At 45.8% G+C, this 25977-nt stretch overlaps 1 protein-coding gene across 4 annotated transcripts; it reads right to left on the reverse strand.

The window, feature by feature from the left end:
• Positions 1-233: 233 nt before the first annotated feature.
• On the reverse strand, positions 234-25977 carry dlc (deltaC). Of its 4 annotated transcripts, XM_082503057.1 has the most exons (11): positions 21524-22076; positions 21076-21318; positions 20783-20840; positions 20262-20519; positions 19036-19224; positions 16362-16531; positions 15132-15351; positions 4467-5202; positions 4126-4240; positions 2765-2799; positions 1109-2647 (listed from the first exon to the last, which is right to left on the reverse strand). In XM_082503057.1, exons 1-11 carry the CDS (start codon positions 21572-21574, stop codon positions 2599-2601), a joined length of 2124 nt encoding a protein of 707 aa, XP_082359183.1. In that variant the 5' UTR covers positions 21575-22076; the 3' UTR covers positions 1109-2598. The 4 variants fall into 4 exon arrangements, with proteins under 4 accessions (XP_082359184.1, XP_082359182.1, XP_082359183.1 ...); XM_082503058.1 differs by lacking the exons at positions 1109-2647; positions 2765-2799 and adding an exon at positions 234-380; XM_082503056.1 differs by adding an exon at positions 25915-25977 and having other exon boundaries at positions 1103-4240; positions 21524-21816.

A 25977-nucleotide genomic window follows, 5' to 3' on the forward strand; every position in this document is an offset into this window, starting at 1 on the left:
TCTTTGTAAAACCACCAGGACATGTCGTTAAACACACTCCAACAGCACAAACGCAGCCAGAGGTCCAGTTCAGGGACTCCAGTTAGCTCAGGGGAAGCCTAGCAGACAGCTAGCAGCTACAGCCACCTGCGTCCCCATCCACCTGTCGGTCAAAGAAGCCACGCCCCTGATAATGCAAACATTAATGACTAATCGAAACAGGTGAGTTATAAACAGTTGTTATGAAGGGGGAAACGAAAGAGTTCCAGCTAACAAGAAATGTTACGTGTCCACGAACACATAGCTCTCCTCTTCCTCAGCTTAGGCACTCGTTAGCCTGATCGCTGAGAGAGAAGGTAGCAGGTAGGTGAGGCAGTCATCATGGCTTCATGAAGTCCGGCCTGTTGGAGCAGTAAAGTGAAATTTATTGGGACGCTGTAAACACTGAGGTAAGCGGGATGATGATACTCAGTGTCCATGTTTTGGTCTGACAACTGCACAGCTCTCTGTGGACTACTGTGAATATTCTGCACACACACACACACACACACACACACACACACACACACAGCTGATTGTGCAGCTACCAGTGTGTGTTTTATGACTCTGGAGGCTTTTAAATCGTAATTTTCCTGCATCTGATTCCATTTACAGGACTAATAAGACTTTATTCAGTCGTCGCACTGACTGTGGTTTGGTAGGGAAGGTTAAAGAGGTCTCATAAAATGATCGATGATTGTATGAATACAGATACGTTTCATTAATGCTGGGCTTCACTGGCTCCAGGACCACGGGACCATTTTTTTAAGCTGTCATCGGGAACGACAGAGAAGGCGATCGGTGGACATCGTGGATTTATTATCAGCGCAGAATAAAACAGAAGGATGGCGTCTTTTCAAAACTCGGTGGAAACGAAGGAAATTACAAGTAAAGATTATTATTAATAAATGAAATAAATAATACAAAGGAAATTAAATAGTGAGTTATTATAAATGAATTCTTATTAATGTTGTGAGCACTGGACATAAAAAAAATGATGGGTATAATCTGTAAATAAATGAAATACTCGACTACGACTGCTTTTATTGTGGTTTGTCATGTATTTACCTCCTTTTTTTGTCATTTAACACGTCAGCAGTTTTGGTCCTCGACATAAAATAAGCTGGAGGCTCAACTGAGAGCCTAAATTTAGTTTGTAGACATGGAAATGTACAAAGTCTCGGTTACACAGACAGAAAGAAAAACACAGTACAGATAATGTTAATATTATTTTTCTAATTTATTTAAGAAAAATATATATTTGTTGATTCTGATGGAGACATTGGGCACATTAACGTAGACATATGTACAATTCTCTTTCATAAATACAAAATTATTTACAACGAGCAAAATTAAATAGGAAAACGTTCTTCTGGGAGGTATGTACACATTGCATTGTTCTCTTAAATTAATGAAGATAATACAAAGACACGTCTACACAAGAACAACACGTATTTTTGGTATCAAATGGATTATTAAAAAAAACAAAGGAATAAAAGCTCTTTGGAGTCCTTCACTGATAAAAAACGTTTTCTTTTTTTTCTTATATAAAAGCAAAAAAACCCGTCAGCGGCGTTTTTATTGTCAGACCGACTGAACTGGGTCTGCAGCGGTTTCATGAAGGCAGCTTTGAAGTTTAGCTTTTTGATTAATAGAAATATAAAATTCAGCTGGGAACAAATGGACCCGTACGATGAATCCAGCCCAACGGTTCGACTTTGATTATCTTTCAATTCACAAGGCGGAAAGGCAGGAAACAGCTGATTGTTATTAGGGGAACAAAGCCCCCCCCCAGTTCACCTGAAACATCATTTACACAGCGATTAATATCCAGGGCTGAAGGCTGGAGATACAACTGGGGCTCAGAGACGGGTGGACTGACAGGCTCAGCGCAGGATTTGAACTTACCATTAAAAACCATAATAAAACTCGTCCAGTCTTCTGGGAGAACATCAGACAGTGACGTTCTCACTCTGATTGCTGGCTTCAAGTCTTTTTGATGTTTTTAGGGACAGAGGCACTTTGGATTCTGCAGGTTTGGTGATTGTAAGGCGGATATTTTTCATACTGAACAGGCCACAATGTGACGAGGAAAAATTGAACGGCGATTGAAGGTGGACGACAGAATCGTTGTCACAAACTATCCAGCCCAGGTCACAGATACATGATCTGTGGAAAGGTACGGCTGTTTGACCTAAAAGAAAGAGGTTTGCCTCCCATTTCTGCGAGCAGGTCCTCTGATGATTGCGAAATTAGGGAGCATAGCTAAGGCACCCGTCTGTGTGAGAGGCGGACAATTCTCGCTTCGATCGTTTCGATCGTGGATCCAAAGAAGATTAAGAAAGAGTGCAGAGACAGAAAGTCAGGGCAAGATTTAAAGAATGAATAGTGCAAATGATGCCAGACGTTCAGTCTTTCCTCCCTCGTCTTCTCATTGCCATCCGAACATTGACAGTATCCAAGCAGACTAAAACAACAGAAGTCTCTCCATTGAGCAGCAGTAATAAATATTAAATTAAAAAACTGTGTGTAGAATAGATCCTCTGGGTATACTGTTCTGGACAAAACACTTTCAGGCCCTCAGCAGAAAAGATCCTTTGCTGGTGGTCTGAAAAATCTCAGGTTATACCTGAGAACGAGACAGAGAAGCAGCGGTTAGTCATCAGCGTACGGCATCACTGCACTGCGCCATGAACATCATTCATGAAGCACAACGTTAGAAGAAATATTAATAAGTGTTTTTAACCTCTTCCACCTGGAGGCACTGGGACCAGTCCGGACCTGTTAGAAAAAAGTTTGTACTTTCAGCGAGCAGCCCGCCTGAAACACTGCTGTGCTTCATTTCTCTGCAATTTATGGAGCTGCAGTGAAATCAGTGTCGCTGACTCTCACATTCACAGTTGTGATTAGGTCAGCACGATATCTAAACAATAACACTGACGACGGGATATTAGCATTCTTTACATTTTGTGATAGGCGCAGTATTGCAATAACATAGCACAATTTGCCAGCAGTTTAATTGAATTTATAAGACATTAATATTTTGTGTCCTTGCATCGTCACACAGAATACTGCAGTACTAGGATGTATTCATTTTCTCACCCCTACGGGGGGCGTTTTTTCCAGTTTTTTGCAAAAAATCTCTCACTCAGAGGTCACAGCTTTGTTCTTTCTTATGGACTTACAGATAAGCTGGAACATTGTAGCCAGAAGACATGCAAACATCAGTGCTGAGCATTAGAGTGAAAGAAAGGGGCATCTGGTGCATATCATATTACTCCAACCGACCAATCACAATGTTGTGATGCTAAAATAGCAGAGCCTGCATCAGGGGTCCAACTCCAGTCCTCGAGGGCCGCTGTCCTGAAACCTTTCCATGTGTCCCGCTGCAACACACCTGAATAACATTAGTAGGTCATTAGCAAGACTCAGAACCTGAACACATGCTGGACAGCGGCCCTCGAGGACTGGAGTTGGACCCCTGGCCTACATAAAGATGAAGTCCTGACGTGAGACTTTGAGTCTGGCTACATTTAGAATTAATTATTTCAAAAAGTTTGCATAAAACAGACGATTAACAGTAATAATGTTTCTCTGTGGCACAAAAGCCCTGAGAGTGAACCTCTCCCATGCACCGAGCAAGCAAGTCAATAAACCGGTAAATACTATTAATAATATGAAAAATACAATCCTGGTGGCTTTTTTCTGCAGATGTCAGCTGCTCTAAATTTGCCTTCTCATTTCCACTTTTAGAGGAAATGTTACTAACAGTTACTAACTTTTTTTTATCTAGATTATTGTGCACACACTGGACCCACACACACAGCTGTCCATCATCCTCATCGAGTTCAAGTCATTTGTATAACAGTATGAATTTAATGCTCTGGACATGCTGAGCAAAGACACGTTGAACCAAGTTTAATTTTGCTTCGTCGTAAATTCAGTGTCAGATGTTTAAAGACGACTTTGAACTTTGAACCTTCCTCAGCCTCCCATTCTGCGTTTCGCTGCCACTCTTCCATTAACAAAATGAATCCTTGTAATAGTAATGTGATCGACCCAAGTCAACAACGGAGAGATAAACGCTCGCGTGGTTGTGTTCCTCACCTCAGTAGCAAACACACACTGCTCCAGCTGGTCTGGGATGATGAACACTGAGTGATACAGACTGTCCTTTGCAAAACTGAGAGGAGGGACGATGACGGACGGCTCGCATTTCTTACTGTTAGAGGAAACAAGAGCGAGACAGACAGACAGACAGACAGACGGAGAGAGGGAAGGTTGATCCAACAGCAAACAAAGATTTTGACAGCAAGACTCAGTGAAGATCCCCCCCCACCATGGACTGATCAGTTAAGACACAACGAGCTGCGACTTGTCTGAATTAAACTCACAGGAACGAAGCACAAACAGAAACAGAGATAACTATCAAACCATCAGGTCCTTACAGGTCATACTTGTTCTTGTCCAGGTGCTGCTCCTCCTTTGCCAGGTTGTAATCTGCCATTTTGTTTTTAAACATGGCCACGTTGTCGCTGCCCTTGTCCACCAGCGCTACATCCTTATTGGACATTTTAAGATGAGCTCCCGGGAGGAGGAAGGCCTCTTTCTCCTTCAGGCTGCCCAGAGTCGCTCCAGGTAAGCTCCCGTTCTTGGGCGCCCCTCCGCCAATCACCGCGTTGCGGTTGTTCACCGTCTCCAGGTCGTTTTTTACTGACGTGGAAAGGGCTCTCAGCTCCCTGCCCCGGTACAGGTGGCGCAGAACGAAGATGGCGGCGCACACCAGCAGGGAAAATGTCACTATTCCCAGAGCAATAGCGGCAATCATGGCCGCTGGAGGGTCTCCATTCGCGGCCGGTTTCACAGTTGGCTTGAGAGAGTGTTCGCAGCGCGTGCCCATGAAGTTTCGCGGGCACTGGCACACGGGGCCGGTGAAGTGGGTGAAACACATGCCGCCGTTTTCGCACGGGAACTGGTCGCAGAGGCTGGCGTGCACCGTGCAGTCCTTGCCGGAGAAGCCGAGGGTGCACGTGCAGCTGTAGTTGTTGATTCTGTCGAAGCAGGTGCCGCCGTTCCTGCAGGGATTGCTGGCACAGTCGTCGATGTTGGTCTCGCAGCGAGAGCCGGTGAAGCCTGGCTGACAGCGACACATGACGATGCTGCCAACGTCAAAACACTGAGCACCTGCAGACAGGAAAAAAACAGGTGTGTGTTAATAACAACTGGAGGAAACAACTGGCAAGGTAAAGCAGAAGAGGGCAGATGTTCATCTGCTACTGACTGATGTTGAGACTTCAAAGAGGTGAAACGGGCCCCAGTTTTAGGGTCATTTATTCTGCTGAGCAGTAAGTGTTACCAGATATGTAGTTAGCATGTTGGCCATGAAGCATCATTTGGAAAGGAAATAAAGTGTGTAGACGTTTAATAGATTCTGATGCCTTCAGCCCTGCTTACGAGCTAAAGCCATACAGCAGACACGGGAAACAAGGTTTTTGTGAAATACTCATCATTGAATCGCTCTAAACGTCTCATACGTTCACTGGTATTTCTGAGTATTAGTATGTGGACTAGAAAAAACAGGGGAACCACAGCAGAGCCTTGGGGGAGGCCGGAGGAGGCTAAATACTCCACAGTTTCATTCTAAAAAAACAACAAAAGAAAGAAAGAAAAGAAACCAGGTTTCTGAAAATTTGACAAACTGTGGTAATAATTAAGCCGACAGTGTGCAGAAGACATTTTGAACCCTGCAGACTTGCCACAACGAAGCAAACTCCATCTGGACAGAGGAAGGACGAGCCGGGGCTGAGAGCGGGAGGGGAAAAATGTTCTTTACAACATTTCCTCTCAACAGATGCCCCTCAGAAAAACATGTGTGATTAGAAACATCCTGAGAAGTTGTTTTCCAGCACCAGGAAGTCATGTGATCTGCCAGAACAGTGGACTATAAAACTTAAACAGCCATATCCGTCATTTCAGTTTAACTTCTCTGAAACAGGAGAAGATGCGCATCACAAATTAGCTAACAAATGATTCATTTTTGCTTTTGCTGGGATTTCGTGCTCTAAAAGCATTTTTAGGAGGGGAGAGGCACTGATCCTGCAGCCATGTATGGGTTCATGTTGGGCTGTTATTCCAAACTGCAGGCTGTGTGCTGTAAAAACAGACCCATATTTGGTTGTTCTGTGTTGCAACACTGCAAACAGAGCACAGCGTCATCTATCAGGCAGCAGTATTTTTTTACCCTCTGTCAGGCTCACTGAAAGACAGGAATGACTGCAGATTGAAGATAAGCAGGCGGCGGTTTCCACATGTTAATGAGAACCTCAGGGAGAACTGAGGGGTCGACAGGCACCCCGAGAAGCGGGGGCGGATGATAGGCCGATGATGACTGTTGTTTAATTATAAACTCTGAGATATGCTTCCTTTATTAATGCCAGGTCTGCCGGTGGAGCCGTCTGACCCTGATAATGCGTCTCCTCTCGTAAACGACGTGAAACTTTAAACTGACTGTTGGCCCAGCTTGCACGAGAACAGGTTACCCAACCACAGACTATAGAAATCAAACAGCAAAACATCCTGCACGGTGCAAAATATCAAGCTTTAGAGCCAGATCAACGTTAAAATCTGAACTCCAGCGGTTTTGTTGTGTTTTCCTCGCACGCACACACACACACACACACACACACACACACACACACACACACACACACACACACACACACACACACACACGGCTGTCAGCTACAACATTAACACTACTTACAGAGAATAAAAAACATTATCTAGCATCTAAACACTCGTGTCTCACCAAAACCATTTTGCATATTAGGTCAGGACAGTTGCTCGTAGCGACGACACTCCCCGGAGGCAGCGGTCTCTACAAACATCCCAGTGTCCGCCACAGGACACGTCCATCCCTAATGAGTCAAGTTTCTTCAAACAACCCAAAACTATTTGTTGGAAATACTTCTCTACGATATCTGGTGCTCTTCTGACTCTTTACGGCAGCAGCAAAGATGCAGACCTGTTGTGGGAAAGAAGTCAAGTTTATCCGCCTCCTTTATTAACACAAGAATGCTTTCATACTGTTTTTGATAACTCTCCTATCCCTCAAACTTTCTCACAGACGTTCTCTGAGGTGAGGATATGTTTATCTCCACAGCTCTAAACAGCTCAGACATCTTGTCTGCCTGACGAGGGCACGATATCCCCAGACGTCCCCAACCCCCCAGATGTAAAACAGTCGATTGCACATTAAACACGCTGAATTAAATCACATGAAATACTGTGCAAAAGTCTTGAATTATCCAAATTTCCTTGTGTTTTTTGGGGAGTTTGTCCGGTTCCAGCTTGACCTCTGTGCCAGCTTCTGTAACGTCTGTGAGGATCTTCAGGAACAGTTCTCCAGACGTCCTGAAGGATTCAAAGCTTTTCTTTCTGCCTTTTGTTCTTCTCTCTGTCGGGATGATCCCAAACTGAGGTCCAGGCTCTGGGGAGGCCGACCAATGACTGATCAGATGTGTGTTTTTCCATGAAGGAATGGTTTTACTGTATCGGCCCTGTGTTTGAATCATCACTGTGCTGAAAAATGAAGCCGTTAGCAGGCAGACGGTTTCCAGGTGGTACTACACGGTGGAAGAAAATCCGATGGTTCTTTTTCAGAGTTCATAGTTGCATAAAGATCTGCAACACCACTGACCACAGCCCAAATAATACAGAGCCTCTACCGTGTCTCTCCCGACCTCTCTGCATACCGACCTGATCCTGCAGCATCAGGATGACCGCGACCATCATCCCGACACACCGTACACCATGACAAGACACATCCGGCTGCTTGGAAATCACTTTTTTCACCCCCAAATATTTTTATGTCAAAATGTGAAATCTTTGATTGAACTAAAGAAATGGAAACAACTGATGTGTGTTTATGACAGGCTGCTGGTAACAATGAGCCTAAAGATACAATTTCACAGTGGCTAAGTTGTGTGTTATACGTACACGACACCGGTTCTCTTGTTAGGAGCCTTTGTGTCATCAGGTACAAGATCAGGGCCCTATTTCAGGAAGCCGGTTTAGAAAACTCAGAGTGAAAAACGATACTCAGGGTTGAGTAACCCCGAACTGTCCAACTCGGAATATTCGGTTTCAGAAAGGCTGATAACAATTAGTTCAGTCAACGCGGAGTTGCTTTAACCCCAAGTGAAGCGCGCGCACGAGGATACATAAAGCCCTGATTAGTGGAGCACAGATTAAGCGAGTCACCATGGAGACGGAGGGAAAGAAGGCGCGGTCAATGTATCTTACAGCGCTTGAGGCCGAAATTCTGATGGCAGCATATGCCGATAACATGCAAATTTTGCGGAAAAAAAGTAACACAGCCTCAGGTGCAAAAGAAAGGGAGCATGCATGGCAAAACATAGCCGACAGAGTCAATGCGTGAGTGTTAATTTAAACATTGATCGAGGGATTTCCACCCATTTAACACGCTATTTTATTATATTTTATTTTTTATTTCATACATTTTATTTTGTGATGTGATGTGAGCGCAGGTACAACCCAACAGGCCCCAAACGTTCCTGGCAGCAAGTAAAAATGAAATATAAAAATATAGTCCAAACAGGTAAGGTGTAATTGTATTATGAGCCATAGTGCTTGGTCTGTTTGTCCGATGTAAATCAATTGCAGTTAGAGGCTACATTAATTTTCTTTCTGTAAGCACTTATTGAAATTATCTGAGCACATTACAAGTACATATTTGCTTACTCTGTATGCTCAAATGTGACCCGTTATAGCCAACAGAAAAAAAAGCGGAGGCCTGAAAAACAGGTGGGGGTCCTCCACCACCACCACTCACAGAGCCTGGCCACTTGGCTTCCACATTTGTGATAATGTTGGCAGCATCACATATGATCTTCACAGTGCAGAGAACACAAATTAGCATCCATTACTATAATGAAATAATTTGTTAGTTTGAAATGCTACAGGGAACTATGTACCTGTACATTAATGCTGTGGAAAGACTTCCTGTTCACATAGTCTCCTTCATTTACTGAAGGAGCAATGATTGGAATGTGAGTGCCATCTGTACAGCCAATCACGCCTGGGAACCCTGAAAATAAATGTAAAATTTAAGTAGTAGTTCAAGTATCACCACACCATAAATTAAGTTTTGGTCATCCTGATACCTGCAATTTTGTGGAATCCCTCTTTGATAAATCTTGTGGGTCTGTGACCGGGGAACACCACAAACGAGTACAGGAGACGTTTCAGTGCAACTGTAACATTCCTGACTGCCCGACAGACGGTAGCCTTGGAAACGTGCTCAGCATCACCAATATTATACAGAAAGCTCCCGTTTGTAAAAAACCGAAGTGCAATACAAATAATATGTACAGAACTGAGAGGATGTCCGCGATGTGTCACATGAGCAATATTAGGCCTGAAGATGTTATTCAAATAAATTATAGATTGTGCTGAAAAACGGTGACGTTCACACAGGAAATCATCAGGAAATGATAAAATGTCCAAACGCGCTCTAATCACTCTCTCCCGGCGGAGAGCTCTGCGGAGAATTTGGGCTTCAACATCTACTGGCTCTTCAAGGAAGGGGCACGCCATGTCCGACACTTCCTACAGTCAGGTTTCCGACAAAGAGGCGGAGACAGTCAGGGTTAGTTGAAGTAAACCTGCTAGGGGGCAGGTTAGCTTCACGGAGTGTGTCGTCATAGTAACTCACTCAGGATCAATCTAAACTCGCTTTGTGAAACCGGAAACCCAGAGTTTCCGTTAACTCAGGGTATACTTACTCAGAGTTTGCACTAAACCGGCTTCCTGAAACAGGGCCCTGGACAGAACACGAGTGAAAACGTGGCCAGTGTGTAAAAATCTGTACACTCAGGTTCTGTGTAAGCAAACGATAAAGACGTGACTGACTCAAGACTTTTGCACAGTGCTTTAAGTATATGATGAGGTTACATCACAGTTTAATTAGTGATATTTATGACATTTGAATATTCAGCGTGTATATGATTGAATACTATCAGTACCAAAAAGCCTGAATCAATATTTATGATCAACTACAGTTGAACTATTATGGATTATTGATCTGGAGCAATTTGAAGTTCTGGACACAAATAAGAGAAAATAATACTGATAAGAATAAACTGCTTGAAAAGAGAAATGAAAACTTTCACTGTGTTTCCTGGATCGTTTGCATTAACTGACTTCTCAGGAATCACACACACGTCTGCGGATATTTGCGTGCCACTATGAGCCGACTTTATGGTTATCTTGCTGTTGTGAAGCTCTGGTCTGCATTTCCAGGAAGAAATGAGCCGTGGATGAAAACTCTATCAGACCGTTAACAGCTGGCAGCAGAGCTGGACTCTCGACAGAGTCGAGTGCAATCAGGTAGGTGAACAAAAGGACGAGCTCGTCTCCAGAGCTGCTGCGAAAACAGGTTTGTTTAAGGCAACGAGGACACAGTGTTTGTAATTGTGCGGGAGGTGACGAGACATGTTCGAGAGCTCCCGCCAAGCAACACACACACAGCACTAACACCACTCGCAGGTGGAGCGGCTAACGTTGATTATGCTGACCAAGCGCACCCTCGTCATTGCAAAGATGCCCCCAGATGGCAGCAGCCAAGTCTTCTGGGTACCAAACGGATCTAAACGAGGTCCAGGACACTACAGGACACTACAGGTCGCTCAGCCACACGGCCTGAATCCATACCCTGATCATTAGCAGCTGCTTTGGTGGTCCGAGTAGGGATCTACGCAAAGCCTGGCACTCGTCCCGACACATGTCTTTGATTACAAGCGTTTAAAGATCGCAGGTCCACGTCTGTGTACAGTTACTGGTAGAAACGTTTAACTTTGCATCATAAATTGTGCTCAGAGCAGAAAGGACTCAACATTTTCCAAACACTGGAACAATTCAGTGCAGGGTTGACGAGTGCTTGCAAACTTTATTGTAAAAGCCGTGCGACATGCACAACAGTCATGCTAACCTGCTTCCACTCATGCCTGCAGTGAGAGACAGTCTTCAAAATAAACTTTGGCTCATAAGCCAGCGACAGACAAATATGACCATCGTGAGGGCAGGTGGAGGAAGAACAGAGCTACTAATGTGCTTTTAACTCTGTGAAGCTGATGAAAATCTACATTTCTGCAGCTGCTTGTGCCGAGCGTTGTTGGCGCTACAGTCATGGCAACATCAAAGCTCTAAATCGCGTTAAGGAGCTCTCAGCCTACGTTAGGCTGCGGGTAATAAAGCTCATGTCATGCTTCATCAACTGAAATATAAACCGAGAAGCATAAGCAGATGTTTTATCCGCTCCTATCCTTCGTTGGCAGCAGAGAAATATTTGGGTTCACAACAAGAACAACAAATGACAACATAACGATTCCCAGGAAGAGTCGGGACTGGTAATTCATGTTCTATCACATCTGAAAGGCTCGCTGTGAGGTTTACAGGAGTTTAGCTCCGATTCTCTCCACACCAGCCTTCGCACTCTGGGCAAGACTAAGCCGAGCCCCAAACGAGTCGCTGCAAATGAATGCATTTCATCTAAGCATGCAAATTCCAAATATTCATATTCTGAATATGAATTTACCGGCTCCAGAACCTGATAAGATATGAGTGATGTTATCAGTGCTGACCGGGAAACTGGGAACCAGCAAAATAAACAAAGGTGACTTTGATCTGCTCCAACACAAACATCAGGCCTCGTCTCAGTAATGCTTTTTATATTTCTGTCATGTAGAGAGGAGAGACCGTTAACTGTAATGGAAAGCTGCAGCCAGACAGGTAGGAGTCACCAAACAGTAACATCATTTGCTCTTTTTTGTGTCTTATTACCAAAAACACCTCAAACCTGAACTCTACCACAGCTGTGCAGTTTAGAGCAACACGCTGCTGATCAGAAGACAGATTAACATCCCAGTGACGCAGATGATGCACTGAGATTTGATTTTCCTGAGGCTGTCCCTGCACTTCAAGCCACATATACCAGCTGAGAAGTCAACCCTCTGATGTCTGAATCATCCTCGGTGACCTCAGCGCCAACCCGAGTCATCAAAATATCAGGAAACAAAGAAAATGACCGTTGGAGCTGAAATGCTTCAAAACCTCAGCAGGTTACGCGAGCTGTAGCAGCCATGTCTAAAATATGCACTGATATCTTCAAGCTCACACGGCGCCTACAAAGCACCGAATCTGCAACTATTTTTTATTTAGACGAAGACTGTAAGACTGTGTTGACTCCGACAGGAGCGACCTTTCACTTAACCTGACTGCTGGGTGACAACGAAAGTAAACACAATGAAACTGAACTGGTTGAAACTCTGGTGCATTTCTGTGTGTTGTGGTTGTTTCACGTGTCATTATTTAATCATTACTGCAGCCTGTGCACTGTGGGACATTGATTTATAGCAGTATTTAAATTAAAGTTTAACTGATGCACGGCCCAGCCTTTGGGATGTCGAGGCTTTAAGCCAAGGCCGCCAACGCAAAGCCACTGCAGTAAAATCATCAGAGCTGAAGAGTCGCACAAACAGCAGGTGAGAAAAAGCACCAAACTCTGATAAGCTGAGAAGCATTCAAAGAATCTGCACGTAATAAAGAAAAGCAGCCAGACTGGACACATTCCTGCAGCTCAGTCCCTCTTTACACTTTGAGCTGCAGCGATCTCATTCAAAGACTTCGGCTGCTATTTTTAGCTGCACAGACGCCAACGCTGGTTAGCGAACAAATTGGATATTAGTTTCACGGATTAAACACGCGTGAGTGCGCATTTACTGCATTGTTTACATGGATGTCAGCCACTTGCACGTCTGAACTGCACAGGCACAGAGTATCTCAACTTTCTATCAGCTTTTCCTGCTCCCAACGTGTTTTGGATGCACTGATAGGAGGCTGCTCTTACGTGGTTCAGTCTTATCTGGCAAGTACAAACAGGACTGTTGGAACAATAAAGCCGAGCCTGCTGTTCTGTTTGTATTCAGTTTGCAGCAGCAGCTCAGAAAGCACGCGATCGATCAGACAGACCGGGCGCACGAGAAAATAAACCAGCACGACCGTCTTTGTCCTTTACCAGAGCGTGTCCCTCTCCACAGCCACCTCTGGAACTCCCACAGTGTGTGAAACATGCCTGTGATTGGCTCACACGCAGACCAGGTGAAAATGCAAACGTGAGCCCTCTCTCTCGTTACATTTGTTTCTGAGGAAAGTTCAAAAATGGTATTAAGTCATAATATCTGCCTGGTTCTGTTCATTGTATAAAAGTGGTTAATGGGGACCTAATAAGATTTTTAACAGTGATGTTTTCGACGTATGTTGTGGCGTCAAAACTTCACTAGGAATGCACAAGTCCCTGCAAACACACACGTGCACGTCTATGAAGGCGTTTGAATGCAAAGGTATCTCAATATTTCACACACAATTATAAACTGTGTGTGTGTGTGTGTGTGTGTGTGTGTGTGTGTGTGTGTGTGTGTTAGCAGAGACACAGCAAAGTCACAGTTTTCAGTTTTCTCTGATGACTCATGCGATGCTGTGATGATGCTTCAAAAGCCTGGGCGGCTGCTTCCTCCAGTTCCTCACTGACCTGCTTCTTCTCAGGAACGTATTTTGAAGTATTTCGCTGCTTCTATTTATTCTGTCCTTTGACTTGCATGACTTATTCCAAATGTATCTGCAGAGGAGCAAACGCAGCAGCGTGCATCGTGTCACCACGGCACTGAATTAAAAGTAAGTGTTGCTCCACATGTGTGAATTCTGAGAGGTCTGTCAACTATTTCCTGTTAATCATCAAGCCGACTGTTTACAGGAGGCTAAACCAACCCTTGGACCACAGGTGTCGAACTCCAGGCCTCGAGGGCAGGTTTTAGACGTAACCTTGATACAGGACAGCTGATTTAAATGGCTAAATTACGTCCTCAACATGTCCTGAAGTTCTCCAGATGCCTGATGATGAACTAATCGTGTGATTCAGGTGTGTTGACCCAGGGTGAGATCTAAAACCTGCAGGACTCCGGCCCTTGAGGCCTGGAGTTTGACACCCCTGCCTTAGACGTTGCCCAGGAGCTCCTGAGGGGCTCTGCTGGTGACCCTGAACAGATGCTGAATCCAGCTGCCAGGCTGAGCCGATGGAACTTTGATATATTCGATTTTTATTACCAAAAACGTGAAAGTTTTATTTTTACGCCTTATAGCTCATGAAAACCAAAATTCCAGTATCTCAAATTATTAGAAATATTTCAGGTTTGCGTCGTTCACTGTTGGAACAGCATAAACACCGTGCAGCTTTTGGTCTAGTTGACTACATGCAAACACAACCGCGGGGACGACTGTTGACCTGGACTGAGCTGATCCTCGAGGAGCCAAATTTCTCTTTTCACTGAAGTAAGTTTTGCATTTTGTTTGGAAACGAAGGTCCTGGAGGAAGTCGGAGACACAGAATCCAGGGGTCTGAAGTCTAATGTCAGGTTTCTGTGATGGTTTGGGGTGTCGTCCAAAATCGGCGCAGCCATCTACCAGAAGATGCTAGCGCACTTCATGCTTCCAACTGCTGACGAGGTTTGCTAACCACGACAGGAACACGAGACGCACCCGACAGGAGCTGGTGGCCGTCACAGCTTCAACAACGCCTGAGCAACAACACGCTCGCCATGTCCACGACACACTGATGCAGCGGTTCGTGGTAATGGGACTCCAACCACGTGTGTGAATCAACTGCTATCAGAAGTCTCTGTATGCAAATCTTTATTTATATACATTCTAATAATATGAGATACAGTGCTTTAGATTTTCATGAGCTAAAAGCAGTAAAAAGCTTTCAAATATGTGACTTTACATGTAATAGATAGAGAGTATATGAAATCTGCAGCCTTGTGGATTCGAGCCCATTTGGGGTCGTCAGCCTGGAGGTCTGAGGGTGGTTCTGGCCCTGTGTGAACAGTCTGTGGCCAAACATCATTCAAAGAGAACTTAAAACGTACTAGGATAACATAGAAAGCGTAACTGTGAACTTTAGCATGGTTAGAGATCAGACGGCACTCTGTGTTTCTGATGATGTGAAGTGCATGAACTGGACTACACTCGACTGGTACCGTTAGTGCAGGGGCTGCTGCTGCTGCATCGATCCATCCTCTTCTCACAGTTGGAGCCTGTGAAGTTGGACGGGCAGCGGCAGGTGTACCCGCCGGTGTCTTCCTGTATGCAAGTGCCTCCATTAAAGCACGGCCCGTCAGCGCACCTCATGGCGCTGATCTCGCAGCTCTTCCCGTAGAAACCCTGAGGGCACGTGCAGGAGTAATCGTTCTCCGAGTCCTGGAGGAGAGACAGAGGAGAAGAACAAGGTGAGGAGGCGACAAGCAAAGCTGCGTGTGATTCTGATTCTGCAGCATCGGTTAGCAAAGGTGCGGCCTGCTGCGAGCAGTTAGTGCAGGTTATAGTTCGGTGAACTATTACATCATCAGCAAAATCACACGGACTTTGCACCAGCAATCCGCACCGTTACCCCTCTGAGGTATAAGCACTGTCAGAATTAGCTTTGTGAACATTAGTGTGAGATTTTGTTTAAGATACTATTTTAATTTATCAGAAGGTTCAATAAACAGCACTGATGAATGAAACATTTACTGACAATTACTTCATGCTTCAGGCTCCCTAAAAGATGATGATGAGCGAACAGTGTTAACACTAAGTTCTAAACCATCATCACCAACAGCCCCATTCCCCTAACCTGACCCCGACCCTGACCCCGACCTTTACCTCAGTTGTGGAGAAAAACGCTTTATTGGAAATGCACACCAGCTGATTACTCTTTTTTTTTCCTCCCTGATTGCTAAGACTTTGCACAACAAGATTTGGATTAGCGTGACTGTTACGACTGAGTGTGCAGGTGCTCCTCCATGATTGGTGCATCCAGGGTGGATGGATCGTACCGACTGGCTAACAACCGGGAGGCAGCGCATAAGAAGACACCGCCAGGGACTGCCAGGTGATTCATCCTCGGCCCGACCCAACCGGCAGACCGTTCACTGTGTCACTATGTTGGTTTAATGTAGGAGCATGTAGGGGTGGACCGCCTTTTTGTTGTGGTCTGGCCGCGCCTAGACGGGCCATAACAGTGACCATCAGTGACCTCTGACCTCTCAGGGCTAACAGCTTGACATCCAGTCCGACTGTGTCTGGCATTTTTGTTCCAACATGCTACTCCGCCAGGAAACGCTCTATCCTGCACGTGAGAAGCTGGTAAAGTTGGGAGTTACTTCCTAAACAATCTGAAGAGTTAAAGAAAAGGAGGTTTGGCTGCACCGAGCCCGTTGCTGACTTACGTTGCAGCTGCCGCCGTTCCTGCAGGGGTTGCTGTCGCACTCGTTGACTTCGACCTCGCAGTCTTTGCCGGTGTAGCCGGGCCGGCAGGCGCACGTATAGCTGCCCTCGCCGGTGTTGGTGCAGGAGGCGCCGTTCTGGCACGGCTTGTGGTTGGTGCAGTAATTCAGGTCTGCAGTGAAGAAAGAAGATTACAGGAAACGGGAAACAACAACATCCACAACAAGAGACGAGGCAACTGTGGCGTCTGCTGTTTTAGTGTTTTGATTGTTACCATAATCCTTGTCGGTGTCGGTGCTGTGCTTTTGGAAACCGAATTTCCCAGAGGAACCCACCCGAGGGATTAATAAAGTTTTATCTTATCTTTGGTGTTTGAAAGTCGAACTCAAAACCACAACAAAATCCCCTCAGTGCCACTAAATTAAAGTGTTTTGGTTTTGTTATTATGATTGATATTTCTAATTTCACACAGACACATCTGTGGAGTTCCCTGTTCACAATGCGATTCATGTGTTTTCTTGCAAACATAATTCACGAGTCCAGCTCATCTCTGCAGCGACAGATGGAGCTGCTGTAAAACACTAAACAACATGTTTCTGTTTGAAATGCTAAAACCAGCTGACACAGTTGGAAACTGTCGCATTAACCACGACAGCAGCAGGCAGGTAATTTAACATTTACAACAATATTTATTCTACTGCTACTATTCTGCTGCAGATCTCAAACACAGATCCACGTAACCCTAATCAATCAGCAGGTGATTGGTGATGTATCTTAGAGGTGAGAGGTTTGATTAAGCTGACAGTTTACTGTTCAGAACGGGAAAAGCAAAAATGTTCAGGACTTCATTTGAAATGCAACATGTAGTTAAGTTTTAGGTACCTGAACATTTTTGAGTCTACTGAACAATCACTTTAAAGCAATGTAATTATCCATAACCAGAATGCAAATAATGTAAACCCTGAGCGGTGCATGTAGAGGCAAAAAGACAGAAAGTTTGTCATGTGAGCTGTTATTAGATTACTTGGATCAATGCGAGTGATCGGTGTGTGAACATATGTACAAAAAAGGAAAATAAAAGGAAAGGTATTAAGGAAAATGTAAAAGGACTCAGGATGGCGCCCTGAGGTGCCCCGCTTCAGCTCAAACACAATGCTGTCAACCTCGGTGACTTTGTCTAAAGGTTTACTTTTATAAATGATCAAATGCTGCTGAGGAGCAAATCCTCATTCCCAGGGTGCCAAATCCTGCCGTTAAAAGTTCAAATAGAGGACTCGGTGTCCTCTGTGCTCGGCGTCATCGATGGAAGCAACAGTGGGACTGTTTTTCTCCCAGCTCGTCACATATGGATGTCCGGTCAGGCACCAGCAGTGTCACGTCTGAGGGGAATATTAGAAATGGCTTTTCTACCATCCCACCACCCTCCCACTGCCCTGTCTGGACTTTGTGGGAAGAAAAACATATTTATTGTTCATGTTTTGGTTATACTGGCCCAACATAACCGTCTTCATTTAAACACAGTACATGTGGCTTTTTTCTGCATACATGCAGATGACACACATAAAAACATCCCCTCATAAAGATCTGTTATCAAATGTGGAAATTTGTCTTTAATGTGTTCAATCTTTAACCTTAAATCTATTGATATTCTGCAGATGAGCAGGGTCAGAGGTCATACCTCTGCATGGCAGCACAGTTCTCAGTTCTGGGATTTAAAAACCGCTGTGGCCAAAAGTTTGTGTCACCAAAGACAAAACTGAATGTTTAAATTCTTTATATGAAATGTTCATGATTACTCTTCACTGCGTCACAGCAAAAACAATCATCTGAACTGAAGGTTCAGCAGCAAAGTGCATGAAACACAACATTTGTGTGGCTAACCTGCTGTGGTGCGTGGCTTTAAAGAACCTGCGTATAAAGTAATCATTGTTACAGTCACTTAAAAACTGTTATTGGCTCATAAAACTAAACCAGCAGCTTATTTCTAAAGATTGTCAGAAATGTATTTAGAGCTGCTGACACGATGTCTGCTGACATTTCAGGTAAAAGTCTCTGAAACAGAAAATAACTGATGCGGTGAACCAAAAGCTTGTCTGCAAAGGGGTTTGCTTCCACACGAATGCAGCCCTCATTTCATATCAGCCCCAAGCTTCTTCTATATTGTGAATAAATTGCATCATATCAGGTCATTTAAAGATATAAGTGACAAATTAATCTGATCTTAGTTAGTCAGACGCCTCCGGCATCAGAAACGATGGTTAAAAACAGCTCTACACTTCCTTAAACTAAAAATAAAACATCTTTAAAGAGCACTCTTGGTTTTTACTTGCTGTTCGATGAGAGTTGTGAAATAAATCATAGTTTCAGCTAAAATGCGTCACTGTGGGAGGACAGTAACAGCTGACGTACAGGCAGAAAAACACCTCATAGTGAAATACATCAGCTTCACACTGTTTTCCTGAAAGTTTAAATCGTTGCCAACAAACTGGGTGAATCTTTTTGCAGCTCTGAAAGTGTGTGGATTTATTTCAATAAACAGAAAAAGGAGAAGTTACAAATCAGCCGCAGCGTCGGTTTGTTGTGGGGGTGGGGTGGGGGTATGCTTGAACCTGCAAAGGAAACCCTCAGCTGCCCGTTAACCCCACCGGGGCGACGCTCCCGCAGGTTTAAACCCACCTTGGTCGCAGTACAGGCCGCCCCAGCCCTCCCTGCAGTCGCACTGCCAGGGCAGCTTACAGGTCCCGTGTTTGCAGCCGGGGTGTCGGACGCACTCGTCGCAGCTCTTGCCCTGCCAGCCCTGCTGGCACACGCACTCCCGGGGAGACTTGCAGAAACCATGCTGCTCGCTGCACCCTGCACAGATGGCTGATGGGAGGAGGAGGGACGCAGGGAGAGAGAGGGCAGGAGGAGGAAGGTCAAAGAACGCAAGAAAGAGAGGGAAGGGAGGAAATATTATCATGACTGTGTGTGTGTGTGTGTGTGTGTGTGTGTGTGTGTGTGTGTGTGTGTGTGTGTGTGTGTGTGTGTGTGTGTGTGTGTGTGTGTGAGAGAGAGAGAGAGAGACAAAACAGCTCCTCACACGGTCACGATTACATGACTGCATCACGTTAACTTTCTTTAATTTCCTGGAGACTCACTTTAACCTGGACCTGCTGAAAGCTCACCTTAAAACTGAATGAATAAACGCACACACACACACACACACACACACATACACACACACACACACACACACACACGCACACACACACACACACACACAGCTCCCCTACAAGTGCTTGTTAAGTGCTGAACGAAGCAGCTGGCCCGCACAACAAAAGCAACACATGCTGTCTCCTTTCACGCAAGGCAGCACACATTAAGCTGCAGCGCGTGTCCCCTTAAAGGCGGGCGGGCCGGGGGCCGACTGGGGGCCCATTGTTGATCTCAAAACAAAAGGAGCAGACCTCAGAGGCACACACGCACACTGGAAACGACATAAGCTCTAACATCTCTTTTTTGTCCCCTGCAGCCACCAGGGCCAGCGGTGGCACTGACAACTGCTTGACTTCACAATTTCAAGGCTGCCAAGGGTCCCATTCTTTACCCCCCCCCCCCCTTCCTCAGCAGGAGAAACGTTAGAATAAAAAATGGAGGGAGCTCAGGAGGAGGAGTTGCACTACTGTAAGAAAACAAGAGATCGCTCCTGATTTGGAGCCAGTTTTGTTGCATCATTGAACGTTTTTAGTATATTTTCGTGAGACTGGAGCCGTTAAAAACAGCTTTGCTCAGCGTGTGACTCTGGGTGTAATCTTAAGTGAGAAGGGCACCAATGACTCTCCTCAAATGATCATAAGCAGTAAAATTACACCTTAAAGGACAATTTCTGTTGAATTGCTGAAAGCATCACAGAGGACACTCACCCACTGTGCAATACTCTCCTTTCCAGCCCTCCAGGCAGTTAATCTTCCCTTCCTTGTCACAGGTGTAGTGGCCGAAGGTGTCGTTGCGTGGCCGGCAGTAGGCGGAGCAGGCCTCCCCGTGGTAGAACTCCTTGCACACGACGTGGTAGGAGTAGTGGAGCTCGCTCTGGTTGCTGGTGTTCTCGCCCTTGGTCCAGTCCTCTCCAACCCTCAGCTTGTGGCGGGTGGCCAGCCGGCTGATCAGGTTGTTCGGATTCTCTGGTTGGAAATACATCATCATCATCATCATCATCATCATCAGACAAAAACACCACTCGTGTTTTTAATTATGTTCGTCTGTGGCGATAGTAAACATTAACAAATAATAGTTTTAAGTGTCTTTATCTGGTGCTTGTTGATGTTCACAGGTACGAATCACGAGTGGATTCTCTGTGCGGGAAGATGAACTGTGAGCATGAGGCCTGATTGTGTGAGCTGTCGCCACCTGCCGGTGAGCCGGCGGCGATGCGTCGGGAGTTTACCTATGGACCGTCCTGGAGCGTCCGCCTTCCAGGCTTCAATGATCAGAGAGAACGTCCCCTGAAAGTAACCGGGAAAGGAAACATCTTAGTTAGTTAGATGTTAGTAGACGTGGAGGGAAACGGCACATTTGAGTTTGCTTTGTCTTTCTGAGGCTTTTGAGAAAAGTTTCTTCTTCTCTGGATGTTTGTGGCTGAAAACCTTTAAGATTTCAAGAGCAATAAAGAAATAACTCCTTTAGTGCATTCGCTGCGCTGCTGTCACGCCTGAAACACGCGTGACTGTCGTTACTTACCGGCCACTTGAATTGAAACTGCACTCTTATGGGCTCTCTCTCGGAGATGGAGTTGGAGTCGGCGTCGAAGACATCCGTGAACGCTTCGCCGTACGTGCACGGCGGCTCCGGCTTAATAACGTTCTGCGAGTGTTTGAGGCACACGCGGAAAAAAATCAGGCAGTCCTCAGACTTTTGGCCACAGATGCCGCTGGAGCTGGTGAAGGAGTCGATCTTGAGCTCGAAAACTCCGGCGGTAAGAGCCTGAGGGGGGCAAAGAGAGGAGAGGGGTCACCTGGTGCAAAGACGCACACGAATTCATCACTGCAAAACGGCGCACGTCTGCATCACAAACCCGACGCGCGCGGTTTCTGCAGCGCAGCGTGTCCGAAACACGTAACACAACAGTTTAACAAAAGCATCAACAAAGCCCCACGCCCCCGTGGGTCCCGTGAGCGCTGTCACTCACCGTCTGTGCCAAGGCGAGCAGCAGGAGACACGGCAGCAGCGAGCGTGCCATGGCGCGTCCACAGGTCCAGTGCGTAAAGTCCAAAGGATCCAAAATCAAACGGAGAGACGAAGAAAAACCTCCAGAAAGAGCGGGCAGTGTCCGCGGTGTGCAACCCGAACTGAAACAAAGTTTAATCCGCTCCGCGCTGAACTCTGGACCGCAGCTGTCGTCCCACCTCCTTTATACCTCAGGAGGAGGGCAGGAAGGAGGTGCGTCGACTGCAAGGAGGGAGGGCTGCTGTGCTGATGTTTCTGTGAAATGAGTTTAGAACGAAAGAAAAACAAAAGCAGCAGTGAGTGAAACTCCCCATGCCGCGCGCCGTTACGCACGCTTTACGCGTTCTTTTAACTTTTTATTTTTCAGGCGCTTCTTTTCTCCAGCGCTGCGAGAACACGAAGCCTGAGCCACTCAGATTATACAGATTTCCAACACTCTGTGTGACGATGTCACGAGGGACGGGGGCTGAGGGACGGGGGGGATGCTTTGATTGGCTTTCACCAGCTGATGGTGCAATTACGCAGCAAAGTGCCAGGAGCCAAACGCTCACGACCGAGGCGCTGCTTTTACTGCCTCTGTGACGTCACAAAGTGTCCGCAGGTATTTACCTTCTGCGGTCAGCACGCTGAGGCAGTGAAATGTGCTGTGGAAGTGAAACTACCTCTCCGCGCACACCACACGCGCCTCTCCTGTCGCGTGCCGTCCCACGAGTGGGGAGGAAGACTGGAATTATGGTGGGTGGTTTTGAAGCTCTGAAGCGCGAAACAGCGAAGTCAGAAGAACCTGAACGTGGTCCTGTCAAGTTCTTAGTGTGGCAGGATTAAATCACCACAACTTATCCTGACACGTCGCCTGAGATTTTTATATTCAGAGGTTGAGTTTAAAATGCGCGAAACTTTTATTGTTTGATTTAGAGCTGCTGAAACCAATAAAACCAACAAATTCAGCTGTTGGTCCGGAATTGGACTGATGTGTTTCACAGTTTTTTATATTTGCAGATTAAAGATATCTGCAGTCTTTAATCTGCAGTCTTTAATCTGCGGGGACTGCACAGGTTACACAAATAAATCAATCACTGAGAATTTGTGTTCAGTGAAGTCACCTGATAGTAATCAAACTAAAGCACTTTCCACGTTTCTGTGATCGAGCTGTGGCTCAGTCTCATACATTCAGTTTAGTTTAATGACTCAGACTCTGCTGTGAGAGATGTTAGAAAAGAATGAAGAGCCCAGTCCAGCTGTCCGTCACACGCACACTTACAGCTGCTTTGTCCCGTTTGGAGTTTTGCTTCTTTCTCATCACTGGTTTGCTTTTTACCCATCAGGGCTCTCCAACACCAACCGAGTCATTTTGGGAGCCCAGTTATACTCGCTGTTCTTCAGGTCGGTGTCACACGTCACAGTGGGACAGAGTGACGTCGTTATTTTTCATCAACATAAGCAATGGGGCGAACTTAAACCAAACAAAATAATCATTTACAGGGATCTCTGCTGATCTTTGACATATTTCTACTCTTGCACTACAGCAGCTCTGCATGATCCACAGTTCATAATAATCTTTCTTTATCTAACACTCGCCCTCAGGTGCAGCCTCGGAGCTGCTGTCTGAAACAAGCTCCTCGTTCCTCAGCTTTTGCGCCTCCAGGCTGCCGTAGCTGAGGCACGCCTCACACACACTTCAACAAATGAGATTTCAATCTAGATTACATGCACCTTAGTGTGAGTGTGTGAGTGTGTGTGTGTGTGTGTGTGGGGGGGGGGGGGGGGGGTCTCAGCTGTATGATAATGACCCACCTTCAGGCCGTGGAGCTTCACTGATGTTGCTAACTTGTCACCAAAAACAGAGCCATAAACTCTCTGCGTACAGTGTCAACACATGAGAGTAAATAAGGCCTGCTGCATTCATTCATGTATTCATTCATTCATTCATTCATGTATTACTGGTAATGCCTGAGCCCTGAGCTCACTAGGTGTTTCCAGGGGTGTTTAAATGCACACAGACTTGAGTTTTAACCAATCAGAGCTGTTGTTGCTGCGTTGCTGTGAAGGTGCCAGTTTTCAGCTGGCTGTGTTCTGTTTGCAGCTAAACAGCTGCTGCTGCTGCTGGTGGTGGTGGGGTCTAATCTACAGAGAGAACTTTAAACCAGTTTAACAGCTGTGGAGCTTTCAGGTGACTTTTGAAAGTTACTCTGGTTAAATTTAGAAGAATAAACCTGATCTCAGAGCTACTGCGGAGCTTTGAGCTCACAGGTTTGAAGAGCACTTCCATAAACCCAGATTTCTGCTGTCAGCTGTGAAAACAAAGACACTCCTGCTCAATTTCAGGAAAATGTTCAGCGAATGGACCGAAACACAGAGCTCGGGCCTCCCCTTCACCTCAGGTGTATGAGGAGGAGGCGCTCATGCTGATGAGCTGTAGCTTTTGTTGGGCTGCCACCCCCACCGCCCAACCCCCCACCTCCACTATTTGTATTTGAATGAGGGCAGCGCGTGCCTCTGCTGGTCCTGAATTCAGCCCCCCTCCTTCCTGGCACGAGGCATGCTTCATCACACCCTATTGTCTGTGTGTGTGTGTGTGTGTGTGTGTGTCTGTCGCAGGGATGAATTCTATAATATAAACCAACAACAACAGATGTTTGGCTCGAGACGAGTCGGCAGAGTCTCAGAGAAACAAGAAGGAGGCGTGAAAACTCCTCCGAGCTGTAAACTGGATGTTTCACACATAAACTGGTCACATGACCCCAGCCCATGTGATGTCACTGAGGAAGAACAGGAGGAAGAGCTGAAAGTCAGAGCATCATTTTTCCAGCTGTGCAGGCTTCAGGGTGAAGGTCTGATCTTATCCTCAGACCACAGCACGACGTCTCATTTCAAGAATCAAGTGCAGTTTTTCCCAAACCCTAAAACACGTTTGCAGAAACTTTTGACTCGGCTGCACATCCAAGTCCAACAACATCCCAGAACCAATTCTGCCGTTTGGTTTCATACATGTGCAAAAACACAACGTGTCACAGCTCTGCCCCTCACATCGTCTACAGTTCATATTAACCTTCATCACGTCGTGCTGTTTAAGCAGGGAGCTCAGTGCTGCTCGTGAATCTCAAGGAGGATGTGCAGAAACATCCAATCAGAGCTGCATCGACATGCAGGTGAAAACTGCTCAAACCACATTCTCACATAAGTGATTGAATCTGCTAGAAAGAGAGGAAGTGCTTTAGTGCACGAATGCATGTTTAAACATTCGAGTCAGACCGTCTCAGTCCTGCAGCAGCTGCCTGACGCTGGAAACACGTCAGCTTCATGCAGTGTTTGTGTATGGATGCATGGATGCATCGGGAGGGGTGATGAGTCAGAGTACCGGGCTGTGGTCGACTCCTTTGTCACGTGGTGTGAGCAGAATCATCTGCAGCTCAACGTGGCAAAGACCAAGGAACTGATCGTGGACTTCAGTAAGACCAGGAAACACTTGACCCCATTTCAATCCACAGGGTCAACGTGGACATTGTGGACGACTATAAATGCCTCTGGGTTTAAAAACACTACCACACTTTACAGGAAGGGCCGGAGTCATCTCTATTTTCTGAGGCGGCTGAGGTCCTTTAACATCTGTCGAACTATGCTCTGGATTTTCTACGAGTCTGTTTTGGCCAGTCCTCTATGCTGTTGCATGCTGGGGCAGCAGGTTGAGGCTTGCTGATGCTAACAGACTAAATAAACTGATCCACAAGGCCAATAATGTTGTGGGGATGGAGCTGGACTCCCTTAAAGTGGTGTCGGAGGCGAATGTTGTCCAAGATAAAGACAATGTTGGACACCCCCTCCCACCCACTCCATGACGTGCTGGCTAGCCACAGGAGCACGTTCAGTGAGAGACAGATTACTGAAAAGCACCACTGAACGACACAGGACATCATTCCTGCCCGTGGCTCCCTGTACAACTCCTCCACCTAACACACTAAACACTGCAACAGTTGCACCCTTTCTCTTTCTTATTCGGTAATGTTGCTGTCAATTTTCAAGATATTTCCTTATAATCACATCTGCCAACCCTGGATACTTATTATGTGTTGATTTTTACATATTGTGCTATTCCTTATATCCTGACATATTGTATTGTTAAATAGTTTAGTCTGTTTTTGTTAATGCAACTGCAACCCACATAATTTCCTCAGGGATTAATAAAGCATGCTGATTCTGTTATCTGTGTGTGTGTGTGTGTGTGTGTGTGTGTGTGTGTGTGTGTGTGTGTGTGAGATTTATGAATGAAATTGTGAAAAATGGCCTCCGTTTATTATATGAGCGAGTTCTAATGTGGCGCATGCGTTTCGAGCTTTAGAGCGTCTTTTTTTTGACCTGATGAGCACGTGCAGCGTCGGCACCCCGGGGAGTGAGGGCGCGTGCACACACCAGCAGGAA

The sequence above is a fragment of the Aulonocara stuartgranti genome, assembly GCF_965226115.1.
Source record: "Aulonocara stuartgranti genome assembly, chromosome: 14".
NCBI classification, from domain to species: Eukaryota; Metazoa; Chordata; class Actinopteri; order Cichliformes; family Cichlidae; genus Aulonocara; species Aulonocara stuartgranti.